General features: G+C 37.5%; 1 protein-coding gene across 1 annotated transcript; it reads right to left on the reverse strand.

Annotated features, from left to right (window-relative positions):
- Positions 1-3,696: 3,696 nt before the first annotated feature.
- On the reverse strand, positions 3,697-15,342 carry LOC120356181. Its single transcript, XM_039445060.1, has 2 exons — positions 14,814-15,342; positions 3,697-3,897 (listed from the first exon to the last, which is right to left on the reverse strand). Exons 1-2 carry the CDS (start codon positions 14,949-14,951, stop codon positions 3,712-3,714), a joined length of 324 nt encoding a protein of 107 aa, XP_039300994.1. The 5' UTR covers positions 14,952-15,342; the 3' UTR covers positions 3,697-3,711.
- Positions 15,343-15,948: the final 606 nt, after the last annotated feature.

Below are 15,948 nucleotides of genomic sequence, written 5' to 3' on the forward strand. Positions count from 1 at the left end.
CATACACATGATGTGCATATGTGTTTGTCAAACTCCGTTTAATCTAATAGAATCCATGAAGACGGAAAATAAACATTTTGTTAATAACTTTGGTGTAAACACAGCTTAATATTCATTACATCTTTGTTTTATTCTTTTATATTTGTTTTTGATTAATTTGTTTACATATTTTTTAGTATTTTTATCGAAGAAAATAGTTCGAAATATTGACAAAATAATTGTGACATCACTCATCTGTTTCTATTTGTTATACCGTAGATGTTTTCGAATTACAGTATTGATATATTGAACAACACTTATTGAAGTATCATTTTTATCACTTTATTGCTTTATTCTGTTATGTTAGTTTTTATAGTTTTTTATATATTTTTCTATTTCAATGAATAGCCTAAATAAATTGATTTGTACAATGATATCCCCCCTCTCCCAAACTCAACTACAGAGGTACCGTAAGTTAAGTGTAAACTATGAAACTGTTAGCACAGATCCAATGGTTGTCTGTAGTATTAATAGTTATTTGTATATCTAGAGTGAAAAGTACTGTTTTTTTCTCCCTGAGGGAAAAGTTTGAAGCCTGAGGCAAAGCCGAGGGCAACAATTTTCCTGAGGGAGAAAAAACATTTTTCACTCGTGTTATACACAACATTTTTCCTTCACCTACATTTTTATAGAAACTGCAAATAAAATATTTTTAAAAACGTATGTGACCAAACAATGTGTACAACATAATCTAAAGAGTAGACAGAGACGGCTGGCTTGTAATCACAGTTCTCCGCCACAGAATAGGTACAGAATGGAAACTATCAATCAAACGCCTATCTAACCAATGCTTTTTACATGGCACAAATACTACCACGTCACGTGACCTTAGAAACTTCCAATCCTGTCTTCTGATTGGCTCGCGGCAGTGAACGAGATCAATTGATCCGGATCAGTAAGGGATCCGAACCTCCCATCAATACTATTACAATGCGGAACTTCCTAACAAGATGGCGGATATTTGCGCCAGGGTACTAGCCGAGTTTCCATACTGTATGTATACTGTGGTTGTGCGCTATCTGTCGGCAAAAGTGTGCAGGCGTGTAAGTTGTTTGTACGATTGGAGAGATTGGGTCGTATGCGTGAGGACTTTGTCCAGGTTTAAGTCGCATACTTGCTCAGGTTGCTCATGTTTATGTTCAGTGGTTTTGTTTGATTTTGATTTTGGTTAATGAATAACTGGTAGATGATTTTGTTGTTTTATTTGAGGAGCGGGTATGCGGCATGGTCCCGAATGCGTGGTGTGAATGTGTGTGTGTATGAGCCTCAGGAGTCACCATTGTTTAGGTGTAGGGTCTGTAGGTTGGGTGTGAATACCATGGGTTGGTTGGGTTGAACTGGTTGTGGGGGGAGTATTTGCTAGTAATTCAGTCGGTTGGTAATGGGAAGGAGTATTGTAGGTTGGGTGGGGTTATGGTTGTATGTATGGTTGTTGTGAATGGTGTTGATGGTACGTCGTGCCTTGTGTGAATCTGTCTCTGGTGCTTGGTCGCGGGGAACCAGTCCGGAGCTCTTCCCTGAGAATTGTAAAGGGGGTGGTCGTCATCTTAGCATAGGCACCAGCGTGGAGTGAGTTGGGCAGCATGGGTCTTAAGGCCTAGAAGGCCTGTTCCGGGTAGTTGGCTGGGATCAAGACCTGTGCTGTGGTATGAGTGTGTGGTTGACTCTGGGGTATCATGGGTTGGGTTGGGTTTTGGGGATAAGTTGATGGCTGAGTTGGGTGGGAGTATTTTGGTGGGTGGGGTTACTTTTGTTTGAGGTTGGGTTTTAGAGTTTGGGTTAGGTTGCTGTCGGTGCTCAGACGACAGTCAGGCGGAGTTTCGGGTAACATCTTTCCGAAACGCCCTGGCTGCTGTCTGAATGCCCCTGATTCTGTCGGGGTCATTTTGGCAGTGGCGCGGGCTTTTTCCAAGTCTTCAGGTAAAAGTTGAGCAAATGCTCTAGTTTATCATACAATTTTGAGCAAAGCTTTTACTTATGAGCAATGCTCAAATTATTTTTTTGATGAGCATGAGCAAAAGGTTTTGCTCACATTTATTCATAAAAATGAAGCAATGCTCCATATTTTAGAAGTATGAGCAAATGCTCAACTTTATTCATATGACCCAATGTCTCTCCATTGGCGTCCAGGCTAAACTCCTCAATGATGCCCACCTGACGATTGGCAGTGGTGCTACGGACCGTGAGCCGTTTTTGTGGTATGATGAAAATCAGGTACACAAGGGCTCAGGTGAGGTTTACCGGACCGGAGGGTCTACACATGTCGGCAAAAGTTGTAACAACAATGGCCGCCACAACTACAGCTATGATGAAGTTCCCGTTTCAAATTTGATTTGTTAATGGGAATATTCGTTGGCTGGTATTTCGAATAACATGGGATAAAAAAATTACATTTTTTTTAGTACAGTGATGAAGTTTGTAATAATTTTAGCATACAAACATAAATTTCATATATTGATCAAATGTCTGGTTGAGGTATTGAATTTAGTTTGTTTAATGACTACTCTATATGCTTCCTCATCTGAGCTTAGACCTTCTAACCTATTTCAAATCAAAGACCTTAAAGAGATATAGACTCACAATGCCTATGCCTTCCCAATGATAGCTCTTACTTGAAATTGAAGTCCGCCTTTGGGGTATTTTAGCACGATATATTATATCTATATATTTGTAATATTATAGATTACAAAGGCATTGGTATGTAATAATCTTATAGGTTGCTCCCTCAATGGCCGATTTCAATTCCAAGTACGACACTAGCGCTGCATGTGAGTCTATGCATCTTTAAGGTCTTTGAACGTTTTTTACGTAGATATTCAAATGTACGTTTTTAAAATAGAGATGCTTCCTATGTTATAATGGAGTTACTTTTACGCTCTAGGGAGATTTCCTGTTTTTTCATCCCGAGAGCGAAAAGGTGACTCTTTAGTATTTATTATGTTCCAGGGAGTAAAGTAAGCACTTTAGACAGTAGGTGGAGGAAAAAATTATTTTTTTCAAAATTTTCAGAACACTTTAATATTTTTTTACATGCGTATGGTACTCTGCTAATATATGGTAGGTATTAAGACATTGACAATAGTCCATATTATTTTCTTTGGTAAAGTGCTTTCCATGCGCTAAAAATTTTAAATTCAAAATTTCTTGCTTCAAGTGTTTGGTCAGAAAATTATGCAACATTTTATGAAGTGGAGGAAACTTAACCTATTTTATTGAATCACATCGGGGAAGGACAGTTTTGGGCTGTGCCTGTTGATCACACACCAAATTATTTTAAAAAATAATTGTGTATCGTTGAATCAATAAAAGAATAAAACTCTTAATCGAGTGAAAATACCTGTTCTCCTGCCTTTCAAACGACTCCATTACTGCGTTTATTCTTTCTTGCAAGCTCTGCTGTGAGACGAGCTTATTTCTGCTTGTATGGCACCTGACATGCGTTTAACCATGTTTTTCACATAAAAAATAGGCCTGAACGGTACTGAGGCCCGGTTGCACAAAATCCTGTTAAAACTGTTTTAACCGCGATTCAATTCCACGAGAACCAATCAGAGAAGCCTTCATTTTAAGGCAATCTTCTCTGAAGACTGTCTCTCACAGTGGTTCTCTATGATTGCTAATCTTTTCTCGATGATTTCATCAACTGTATTTGATTGACTGTGATTTTTCTACTTACATGGTCGGTGTTGTAGGTTTCATTGAATTGATACTTTTCAGCACCATTTTGCTTGGAACCAGTTGCAGTTGTTGGCGAATGGCGGCCATTAAAGGGTGATTCAGAGCAAGTGCCTCCATTATGAATGAGCTGAGTGGAGCCACAACTGCCTTCAATAAACTCACCACACATTCCAAACGCACCTAAACAACACCATTAATACATTTCATTTCTATTACCTAGTTAAAAATCACTAAAATTAGTTATAAATCAGTAAAACTGTAACTTTAACCTTCTAGTCGTGACCCTTGGTCCTGAGGACCTAGACAATTTTTGTTATAATTGTAATTGGGCTGCAGTGCACGTTACTGTCTACTGTGGTCAATGTAAATTCATGTCAGTAGCCAATCAAACTTGGCCACCTAGAGTGTTAGTGCTCTGTGACTTGTTTTCGTGAAATGTTGCTTCTGGGTCCCCAGCACCCAAGGGTCACGACTAACGTTACTTTTTTTATTTCCTTCATATGTACATTTTCAAGCAATAGTGATTGAATTCAAGAAGTGAACATCCACGTTTTGGACAGAGACTTCAAAGAAATGTACAAATCCACTTCTATAAACCATATTCAGAGAGGTTTGCTCAAGCGGTCACCCTTTCAACGGGAGTAGCAGACGCATGATTCTCAAATTATCTAAACGTTAGCTTATCAGTGCGACTACTGAGTCAAACCGCTCACAAATTTCTGTCGATAATTTCATTTAAATGATTATTTATGAGATTCAATTCCACAATTTGGCATCATATGCTGAGTGAGGTCAACGTTATGATGACAGTAGAGAAATATAAGAGTACAGCGTTGCTGATTCTCTGCCTTGCCACTGCCTTCTATAGAAGATAGTTGATACCGGTATATCTGATCTAATTCAACTGTTAATTCTTGTTTGAAATAACCAGTTATATTCAATTCATCAAGAGAAATATTTAAATGATTAAAAGAAAATTCTTTATAATTGATGTTGAAAGTTTTGTCAATTAATTATATTTCTACATTGTTAGAAAACGATCTGGCAACGTTGTGGAGGTATAAAAGAATAGCGCTTTCTGCTTTGTCGAATGATAGACAAGGATAGCAACACCAATGTTAATCAAATACTGTCATTATAACTATACACTATAGTCCCTATCCCAATTCTCGTAGTTGAGCTTATCAAGGGGAACGCGCCAACCAAGCTCCCCGTCAGCCGAGCTCCTTTAAAAACCACTTTCGAGGGGATTGGTTGTCGTCTACGGTCCCGAAAACCAGTAACCTCCTAACCAGTAGAGGATTGGCTGTCGGGGAGACTCGTTGACGCCAGCGTGCAAGGGGCTTGGTTGTCGTCAGAGCAGTAAAAGGGTGCACAAGCGGAGATAGGCTTTATAATCGATATAAGAAGCGAGCTCAACATAATCTCCATATGGTAGAAGATTGAAGAGAATCGGCAAAACTGGAAAGATCATGTTGAAAGGACGGAGAGCGACAGGATTCCCAGGGCAGTCATGTCGTATTCATGTGGTTGGGAGGAGAAGTGTGGGCGTATCCCGCAAAAGATGGATGTCATTGGCAGTTTCAAGTCGGAACAGGCAAATAGCCTAATCCTCGTAGGAAGACGACGACGACATCATTATAGTAGCTACAACCTAAATAATTCCCGAGACATACTTCTGTACTGAAGTTGTATTAAATTTAATGAAGTTTTCTGATTGGAGTGATGAGTAATGCAAACTCAAGAATGCATTACCATGGAGAGAAGATGACATAGTTGAGACGATACTGTATCATATTGTGTTGATACTGTATCATGCGTGGTGATACTGTTTCATTTTGTGGTGATATTGTATCATTCATGGTGATACCATAGAGAAAAGATAGCATAAGAAGATAAACCATGGTATTGGTCGTTTATGTTCCAAATTTCAAGCCGATTACTGTCGACTACTGTCTATTATTACTGTTTTGGCCTGTTGAGAGTGCAAGAACGGCACATAAGAGATTACCAATGAAATAGTTTCATGAAAAAGAAGTAAGTAAACTATCAGGCTGGGGTTAAAAGTGAAATTTAGAACATAAACGCTCTATACCATGGGATATCTTCTTATGCTATATTTTCTCTATGTCATTACTGAACAAACCATATTGAAAATTTGTTGTGCATATTAATAATGATTACAGATTGTGAAATACATCTGGAGCCTGTTTCATAAAACCCCAGTAATACAGGGCCTGTATTACAGGACTTATAAATTTACAATCCTTTAAAATTATGTTTCATAAAAATAATTCTGCACTTGTAAAATCACCTGTAATATGCATATGTATTACAGTTCCTTTATATGAATTAATGTTTTCATTAGCCAGTGAGCCTAATATAAGATCTGTGGAAAATCTATATTATCAATTTCTGACGATGGACAGATTGCATTTATGCAGAAAATAAATTTGTTAATGATAAATAGTTGAGAAATTATAATAACTACTTAACTTACATAACTTATTATAACAGTTATGTTAGTAGTAATGTTTCAAAAAATGTTAATTATCAAAAATTGTTAATAATTAATTTTCTGAATATTTCCAATAACACTTTACTGAGGAAAGCTTAATCTAAACCGTTCATTATATTGATAAGTTTCCTGCATAATTTTGTATGAAATTCTATCCTTGCAAAATTCTTGGCCTACGAATAATAACATAGTCATGTAGTTCACTAGAACTACTACCTTCATCCATTTTGACACGTTGCCTTTAGAACAAAATGTCACTTTTCAAGATTTTACCTACACTTGTAAAAGTTTTAGGATGGTCTAAACAATGTTAAAATATTCAACAACTTACGATCCAGTAATACAGGAAGTTTCTTTTTACGAAACACGAAAATGATAATGTCTTGTATTATTTACTTCTACAGGCAAATGACTTGTAAATTGTTCAAGAAACTCAAACTTTTAATTTTCACCTGTAATACAGGAACTTTTCCTCTATTACAGGACTTGTAACTTTCATGAAACAGGCCCCTGGGCCCTGTTTCATAATTGACCGAACGAAGTGAGGTCTAAGATTCAAGTCGACGGTTTGGCATTTCTCTTAATGTTTATATATTTATATGTTGCGCATTTACGGCGAAACGCGGTAATAGATTTTCATGAAATTTGACAGGTATGTTCCTTTTTAAATTGCGCGTCGACGTATATACAAGGTTTTTGGAAATTTTGCATTTCAAGGATGATATAAAAGGAAAAAGGAGCCTCCTTCATACGCCAATATTAGAGTAAAAATCATACTATAGAATTATTTATCATAAATCAGCTGACAAGTGATTACACAGATGTGTGGAGAAGACAGTCTATTACTGTATTTGTATAAGGTCTATAGTTTCAATCAAATACATTAAAGAGGTATGCATCTTTAAGCTGGGTTTACACCAAAGTTATTAACAAAATGGTTATAACTTAATCCTTATAGATTCTATTAGATTGAACGGAAGTTGACAAACACATATGTTCATCATGTGTATGATAAGTTATATTCAATCTAATATAATCTAAAAGGATTGAGTTATTAACATTTTTTAAATAAATTTGGTCTAATCGCAACTTTAAGGTCTTTGGTTTCAATATTTTGTTTTGCAGTCATGGTATTATTATGCGTGCCCATCAGTATCAATATTCTCACATTCGAAAAAACTAATTTAATAGGTGAATAAAAATAAACAAATGAACTAAATAATGCTGGAGAAATTATAATATTTTTGATTCTAAAAAATTAATTTTCATCAGATAGAAAGATCATCACGGAACTGGATGAATTATATCATATGGAATACAAATTCAAACGTGAACTGAGTTTGTTAACATTTAAAACAGTTGACATCTGGTACTTGTGGATGAGAATACTGCGTGAGGTCTACTGTTCACAGAACTACTAGTACTTATAAGTCACGTAATACAGGAGAATCACCATTCCAATTACATGCTCAATATAGCCGATAAAATCAGCTGTTCCTGTATTACAGGACTTGTAAGTTTTTATGAAACAGGGGCCTAATTGAACTATTTTATTAGTTTTCACAACTTGATGTGAGCAACGTTTCGTTTGCTCCTATGTATTGGTCCCGAATTTAGGATAACCTAACCAGTAACATCCTATAACCTCTTAACCAGTAGGGGATTGGCTGTCGGGGAGACTCGTTGACGCCAGCGTGCAAGGGGGGGGCTTGGTTGTCGTCACCGAACCCGATAACCAAGCTCCTCGCACGCTCACGTTTGAGTGCCAGAGTTTTCGCGAGTAAACTGACATATAGGGTATTTCATGCACTTACTCAATGCATTTTGGAACAGTCCTCAAATCACGCCTGGTTTTCCCAGTCATTCATTGCTTTCTGACGAGTTATATCACATTTTTAAGAACCAATAGTTCAAACTTATTCAAGTTCAGCTGAGGTATTGATTCATATTTTTATGGTCTTATACAAGAGCTACATTTCAAAACAAAGCGAGTGAAATGAATTCTGTTCAGCTTTCAACGTATTTAGTGGCATCAATATATATACTGGTAACATATATTGTTACAATTCCTCCAGAGCGCAAGGCTCGCATGGTCATTAGGCCGCTCCTATGCTCGACCGACCATAGGCTTTTTTACGTGAGTGCGTATGCACCATCCTGACCATACGCATCCATACATCAGTTTTTCTGACTCACAAATTGGACGCCTTTACAGATTGTTTAATTGTAGCTTATTATCTTCGTGAACGAAAGATTAAAAGGCGTAGATATCAAGTTCACCCGATGGTCGCTCAAAGAGCATTTCAAAGGGAATTTAGTACCATATTATATACATCATTGCTTGGGGATGAAGATACACATTTTTCAACTACCTCAGAATGTCCATCAGAAATTTTGATGAGTTATTTCGAGCTTGTATCACCATTGGGAATACTTGCAGTCACTTTAAGCTACGGATCAAATAAATGTAGATAATAATAATATATGATTTTTCCAATAAAAATTTAGAATTGATTGAAGAAATGGATAGAAAAACTCTGAATTCAAATATGACACCATTAATTGAATTCATTCATTATGCTATTCAATTCAATATCAGCTGATTGTAGGGCAGAGGTGTCAGCACATTGGTTATGTTGCGATCGGGCTACTGATCAGTAAAGCTCTGAAAGCTTCTATTTGCTTCAATAGCGCGTCAGTCGACCGATGGAACGAACTTGACCGATGGTCTTCGTACGCAGTGTAAAACGCATGGTCCTAACCGTGCGCATGCGTGCCGTCAGTCCTGCTCTGTACGGATACATGGGAATATCTATGGAAAAGACTGACGGTCGGTCGAGCTCTGTAACCGGCCTTACGCTTTGCGTACGCTCTGCTGACGCATGTCAGCCGCCACTTTTTCAAGTCAGGGCGGGCAAGCCGCGTTTTATTATCAACTTCAACAACCTAGAACGCGTAAAAATGGTGATAGAGATATTTTGATTTCAGATTCGGATTCAGCGTCTCTAAATAAGTCGAATGACTCGCTCTCAAAAATAATCAAAATTGAAGAAGTTTTGGTTCTATTGGATATTAAGCCATTCTATATGTACAGTACTCAACATTTTTCGAATGTTTTTTCAAAGTTTCATTTAAAAAACTGTTCTATGCTTTGGAGTTAATCTTAATACAATAACATAGGCCTACTTTGTTATTGCATTGAGGTAAAAGTAATAGTCCATTAATAAATGTACTATTATTACAGTACTTGATCAATAACATCTTGCTCTGAATCAAATTATAAGAACTATTATTCATAATGGGCCATATGAATAAAGTTGAGCATTTGCTTATACTTCTAAAATATTGAGCCATTTTCTATGAATAAACGTGAGCGAAACCTTTTGCTCATGCTCATCAAAAGAATAGTTTGAGCATTTGCTCAAAAGTATAAACTTATGCTCAAAATGATTGATTCTGTAAAATACCTAGGCATCATGATAGATTCTCGACTAAGGTGGGAGCCACATATGTCTTATGTTTGTAATAGATTAAGGAAAACATTTAAACCCTTATTTTGCAGTATAAGAAAATTGTAAAAATATGTCTGAATAGACCAATTAGATATCCCACTAACCTAATCTGTGAAGAATTCAAAGTTCTAAGCCTTGAGGATTTATATAAATTGAACTTATTAAAATATTTATTTAAACGACCATTAGATTTTCCAGTGACTCCTGAACATGGATATACAACTCGTGGTCAAGCCAGAGAGAAACTGTATGAGCCGAGATGTGTAACTGCATCTGCGGCTGGTCATGCAGCCTTTCAGGGTCCTCGTTTATTTAATGTTTTACCTTTCGATATTTCTAGAGAGTCCTCCTTATCGATTTTCTGTAGAAGGTTAAGACTTAATTCTGTAAACTAGGCTATATAAACTAAGCATTGTAATCAATTTGTTTCTTTTTGTGCAAGATGTGTATTTTTGTTTAGATTGCTTAATGGCATAAGATAATACTATTTATGTAAGTAGCTCTATATAGTACTTGAAGCAGGCCTCGTCCTCGACGCAGGCCTAGCCTAATGAGGAGTGCACTTGACATTTCTTATGTTATTATGCTTTGTAAAATCTTACAATGAAGTGAATAATAGTATATTTCGCACCTAGGGTCGAAAATGTACGTTTTCCGGCTCGAGATCGCGGTTTTCAAGTTCGAGACGAAGTCGAGAACTTGAAGCGTTCAAGAGCCGAAAAAACATTTTTGCCCGTGTTGCGAACGCTATTTTTCGCCACACCAAAAAAAAAATTACCCAATATATAAGAAATTGAAAAATAAATAAAATTCAAACAGCCTATTTTGATAGTTTGAGTCTTGGTTATGACAACTTTTACTGTCAATTAATTTCAATATTACTAATTAATAATTTACAATAGTGACCATATTTTTATACTATTAATATTTCGAATAATTGTTTGAATTTTTATAGCTCGCGCTTTGCGCCCGGTGCAATATCTCATGGATAGATGGATGAACAGAATTTTCATTACTATTTTGAAATAATGTGAAAAATTAAATATAATTGCATATTTAGCGCTAACCTTTCGCTATAAACGAAGTTAGGCCACAAAGGCGAATCAGCTGATGAAAAATCTTCAAGGTACGTGAGCATTTGCTCCAGAGTTAAGGAGCATAAGGTAAGAGTATAAGGTAAAGCTTATTCATATAAAAATGAGCAAATGCTTATGCTTCTACCTAATGCTCATCAGCAAACCTTATGCTCCATGCTCACGAGCATATGCTGTTTTTACTCATATGGACCCATGTGTATGTGGCTTCAAATAATTCTGAGAAGTTTCCCGTGATTTTTATGTTATCATTGTTAGTTGACTTCATTCATACTTTATATTTCCGTTTCCTCTGATTATTTTTATTATTCTGAAATATAGGAGCTTCGATCTAATTGGAACAATAGATCTTGGTCTGGCCAGAGAATTCGAACTGTAGCGCCAAAATGCCAGACTGCAGTTCTGCCAATAGTAGGCTTGTGTTTGCGCCAGCGCAGACCGTCCTTCTGCTTTGGCCTTGTCGTCCTTCAGTCTGTTTTGTCTCGTCCCCGTGGTTGTGCAAGACCGAATTTATATTTTGTCATGTAATTTTGATCGGAAATTTCTTGTAAATATTGTTTGAGTGTCGTGTGTGTGAATTATGAGTATAACAGCGTAATAGTGTTGAATCATTATTTAATCGGATTTGAATTTATAAAGAGTCCAGTTTGAGCTTTGTTTGAAACACAGTGCATAGCCTGCAAGTTGAACGCGAAAAGACAGCCCGGAAGCCAGAACCTGTCTTATTCCCAGATTTCATCCCACCCTGAACCTGATCAAAACACCTAATAAAGGCTTCGAAGGGCAAGTAGTCAAGATTGGATTAAATCTGGTGAGTTTTTGCTCTTTTTTATTGTTCATTAATGCAGAGTTTAACTGTACAAATAACCTGGCTCAAATTGAAGATTAAATTTTGCCCCTTGTTTGTATTTGATTATTTAAATAGTAAATTACAGTCCTCTGGTAGCTCTAGCCTGAGCTTTGTTCAGAACAGATCTTTTGGAATAATATACATGGTATTATTTACTACTACGAATGTCGGCTAGCAGTCGGCTAGATTGATGTTTGCGTTTAAATCCAACAATTCTTCGTAATGTATGTTTCATTCAAAATAAGTTTATTCTCAGTCAGTTTGTCACAATTGAGTCGCTTAGTGCCTCAGCTGTATGTTTTCAGTTTTTAGGTTTTTGTTGTCAGCAGTCAGCACTATTGTAGAGCTATCCAACACAATAGTCTAGCTCTTTAAAGTAGCGATATTCGACATCAAACCAACGAAAATGAGATGTTATGCAAGACAGTATTCAAAGTAATTCTTATGATTGTTCTGCCGGTTCTTGGAATTATTGGTGTTCTTTCATCTCATGTTATATTCTGGAGGCAAATACAATACTTATTCTATATGCTGTATACTTATTCTATATGCTATTAATGTACTGAAATCACTTCACTTATATGGGCTTTAATAAAAACAATATAAAAACTTGTAGTACCCTTTAAAAAGTTTCAACTTGAAAATGACCTATGGTCGAAACTAGTCGTTCAAATATTTTCAAGTTTTCAATAAAGGGTAGGCCTACTACAAGTTTTTATATTGTTTTTATTAATTGATGTACTGTATATATTATACTGAAAATTAATAAAAGAATTGAAATAGTACGATTTTTTAAACAAACAATAACGTTCTTTGAATGATTATAGAACAATTAAAAAATCACTATAGTACATTTCGGGGCTTTTTTCTATCCCGTCTTCAGGTACAAATACGAAATAAATAAACATCAGTATTGACTAATTCAAGAAAAATATTGAAACAATGTTCATAACTCGACAATGATGTTCATTTATTTTCAATCTTCACCTGGAGATGGGAGTAAGTCCTGGAATTTATAGTGCTTTCAATTGATTTTAATGGTTTTATAATATTAGAGATTTATTGTATTTTAAAAATAAATAAAAGGTCTTTTTGAAAAAGCTGTACTATTTCCTCATCTTTGTATTATCTCTATTAGTTATTAACCGAATTATTTATTTATTACCGCCGATGAATAATTGTGATTTTTATAATTGCTGACATCTGGTATTACAAAAAACTTTGAAAATTTGAAATCAGAACTTTCCTATCACGATTAATTGCCAAGTTGCCCAAGCCTCGAAGATTGCTGAGTACAAATTGATGTCCCTCGTCAGTGAGACGCTGTCGATACGAACAAGTGTGAACTGAATTGCAATTGGCTGCCAACAGAAATTCGCTCCACTTGTAAAAACGCAACTGGCTAGCGTCGCAAATGTGCATCGAGCCTAACGTAACTTTTCACTTGTCCGATACGATTGTCAGACGAACAGTCTTCTAGTAAAAAAAATATAGCACACCATCGATAACCCACCATACAAACCTGACTTAGCCACTAGTAACTTATACCTTTTACCCAAATTCGAGACATAACTTTGAGAGCAGAGCTTCCAAACTAACGAGGAGCTCCAAAACAATGTCACAGCCTACTTAAACTCATTTTGCGGCAGCATTTTATGAAAAGGGGTTTGACAGGCTGGTCCACTGGTATGACAAATGCCTCAACCTTCACGGCAATTACGTTGGAGAATAATCATCCTTTTGGTATTACAGCTCGATGTGAGCTTCAACATAGAGAAAAAAAGCATAAGGCGGATTTCACACCAAAGCTGGCCGGGCCGGGCCGAGCCGAGCCGGGCGGATCGGCCGAGCGGAATCTGCCTGCGTTCGCACTGAAGCCGATTGCCGATTCGCTCAGTAATAAAAATATTGCGCAACTCACTATGTGCGAAGATCGAACTAAACTGAAAGAAGGCAGAATCCGCTTGGCCGAAAACGCTCGAGTTGGGCGTCAAGCAGACTGCACAAATCCTCGGCTCGGTCCGGCGTTGATTTGAATGCTCCCGACTAAATCCTGCATAGCTAGCGCGCACGCGGATTCCGCTAGACTCTAATAAAGGATGGCCACTAACGATAGGACATGCATGATGAACATGTGTGTGTACACACATGTCGTCATACATTGTTCAAGTTAGTCAAACAATTAAAAAAAGAAAAAAGATTGGGGAAGAATAATTAGAAAAAAACAAAGTGAAAAAGGGTAGCTTACCTCTTTGAACCCTCCTGTTGGTTGGGGGAGCTTTGAGTCGAACATCGTACTCATGAATGTGTTGAAAACCAGAATTCACCCACAGTATCCCTGCTTGACATAGGTGGCGACTAAAAGGGACCCCAAGGCAACTCCATAAGTTGCCTTGCCTTCAAACCCCATTCCTTCATGGATCTGCCCCATTAGGGCAGTTTCGGAGGGACAAAGAGAAAAACCCAAGAGACCAGAGATGGGTGAATCTCCAGCAACAAATGTGGGTTAAGAGGCTGACCAGGTGCCCTAGAGGCAATTTGGCGACCCCTCCTTCAGCGGAAGGACCTACAAAAAAGCCAGGAGTGGAAGCCTCACGAAGGTCACGAGTTTGTGGGTGGAGAGGCCAAAACTCACCACTGCTCAAAGAAGGGCGGCCATTCAGGCCAGGCAACACTTCTTGGGAGAGGTGAGGCTTTTGACCTGCAGAGTTTTGAAGGGGCAAAAAGAAAAACCCAAGAGACCAGAGATGGGTGGAACTCTAGGCACAAATGTGGATCAAGAGGCTGCGTCAAGGGTGGCCGGGCGCTCTAGAGGCAGCTTAGCCACCCCTTCCTCAGTGGAAGGACCTTCGACGAAGGCCAGGAGTGGAACTCATGTAGGTCGCGAGGACTAATCAGTCTGAAGAGACTGCCAAGCATATCACACTGGATTGCGACAAGCAACCAGGTGATGAATGGGATGTTAGCATAGGGGAAAACTCCTGGTTCTTGTAAAGGACACAGGTATTGGTTTGCCTAACTAATATACTACTTGGGAACACAATAAGCTTCGGTTGACGTGTGGGGTTATTTGAACCTTTGGATCCTTGAATCCTTCCCTTCAAAAATCATAATCATCATACCTGTTTAAAAATTTCAGTCCTGCTTCCACATATTGGTCGAGTCGCTGGCCCAGCCTGGTAAGCTTGGCTGCGTTGGTCCATGGCTGCGTCCACACTGCGTGCCCAATCAAGGCCAGCGGTAGCCAGCGACATATCCATGATAGAAATTGAAAATATCAACTGGAATGAATACGATAAAAATCAATAACAAAATATCACAAAGCTGATTAATAGTAGCAATTAGGCCTATAGCAAGTCAATCACTCAGAAAAAACAGCAAATGAGACAACAAAGCAGGAAACAGAATGCATTAGTAGAGAAGTGTGGATGAGTGGTTTGCCAGCACTGGCCTTGGTTGGGCTGGCCTCCGCTCGTAAAAAATCGGAGCGATAGCCAACGAAGGCCAGCGCTGGCAAACCAGCCATCCACACATTGGCCGACGCTGGCCCACGTTGGGCCAATATGTAGGTGCGGCATAATAATATAACATTGAATCAATCAATCAATCATCAACAGATAATCATGTTGGCACCTGCTTCCAGGAGTAGCATTGGACAGACAGACTGAGCTGGAATACCAATAATCCACTATAATTATTGTCTCCACCTGGACATCAGAAATAAATAGATGAGAACAAAATATGAAATTAAAACATAATAAAAAATAGAAACGAATACAAATTAAAATAGAATATGAAACAAAAATAAATACGAGGAATAATAATAGAGTAAGAAAAAAAAATTGAAAACAAGAAAGAGGATTAATTGACTATTAATTTTAAAAATTTACTTGCGAAAGCTGAACTAACTACACTCACTAGAGTTTTGTAATGTCTGATAAATAATGTCCCTTGAAGTTTTAATATTTTTTTTATAGTCAACTTTTAACCACGAATTAAATAGTAAACAAAATGGAAGAGTGGAAAAGCGTTATTATATTGAGGGACTTTTTGCATGTTTAGGGTGTGTGCACACAGAGAGAGGTCAGCGGTCTGAGCGGTCTTAGGAGGTTTATATCCATATCCTCTCAAGAACGCTGCAACTTGAAACATCAGGCGTCTTGGTGAAATGAAATAAAATGAAGATATACTTCAGGAGGCAGAATTACGACTTTTTAGCACTTTCCTTTACTACTCAACCTCGATTTACTTTTGTGC

The sequence above is a fragment of the Nilaparvata lugens genome, unplaced genomic scaffold (assembly GCF_014356525.2).
Source record: "Nilaparvata lugens isolate BPH unplaced genomic scaffold, ASM1435652v1 scaffold6075, whole genome shotgun sequence".
NCBI lineage: Eukaryota > Metazoa > Arthropoda > Insecta > Hemiptera > Delphacidae > Nilaparvata > Nilaparvata lugens.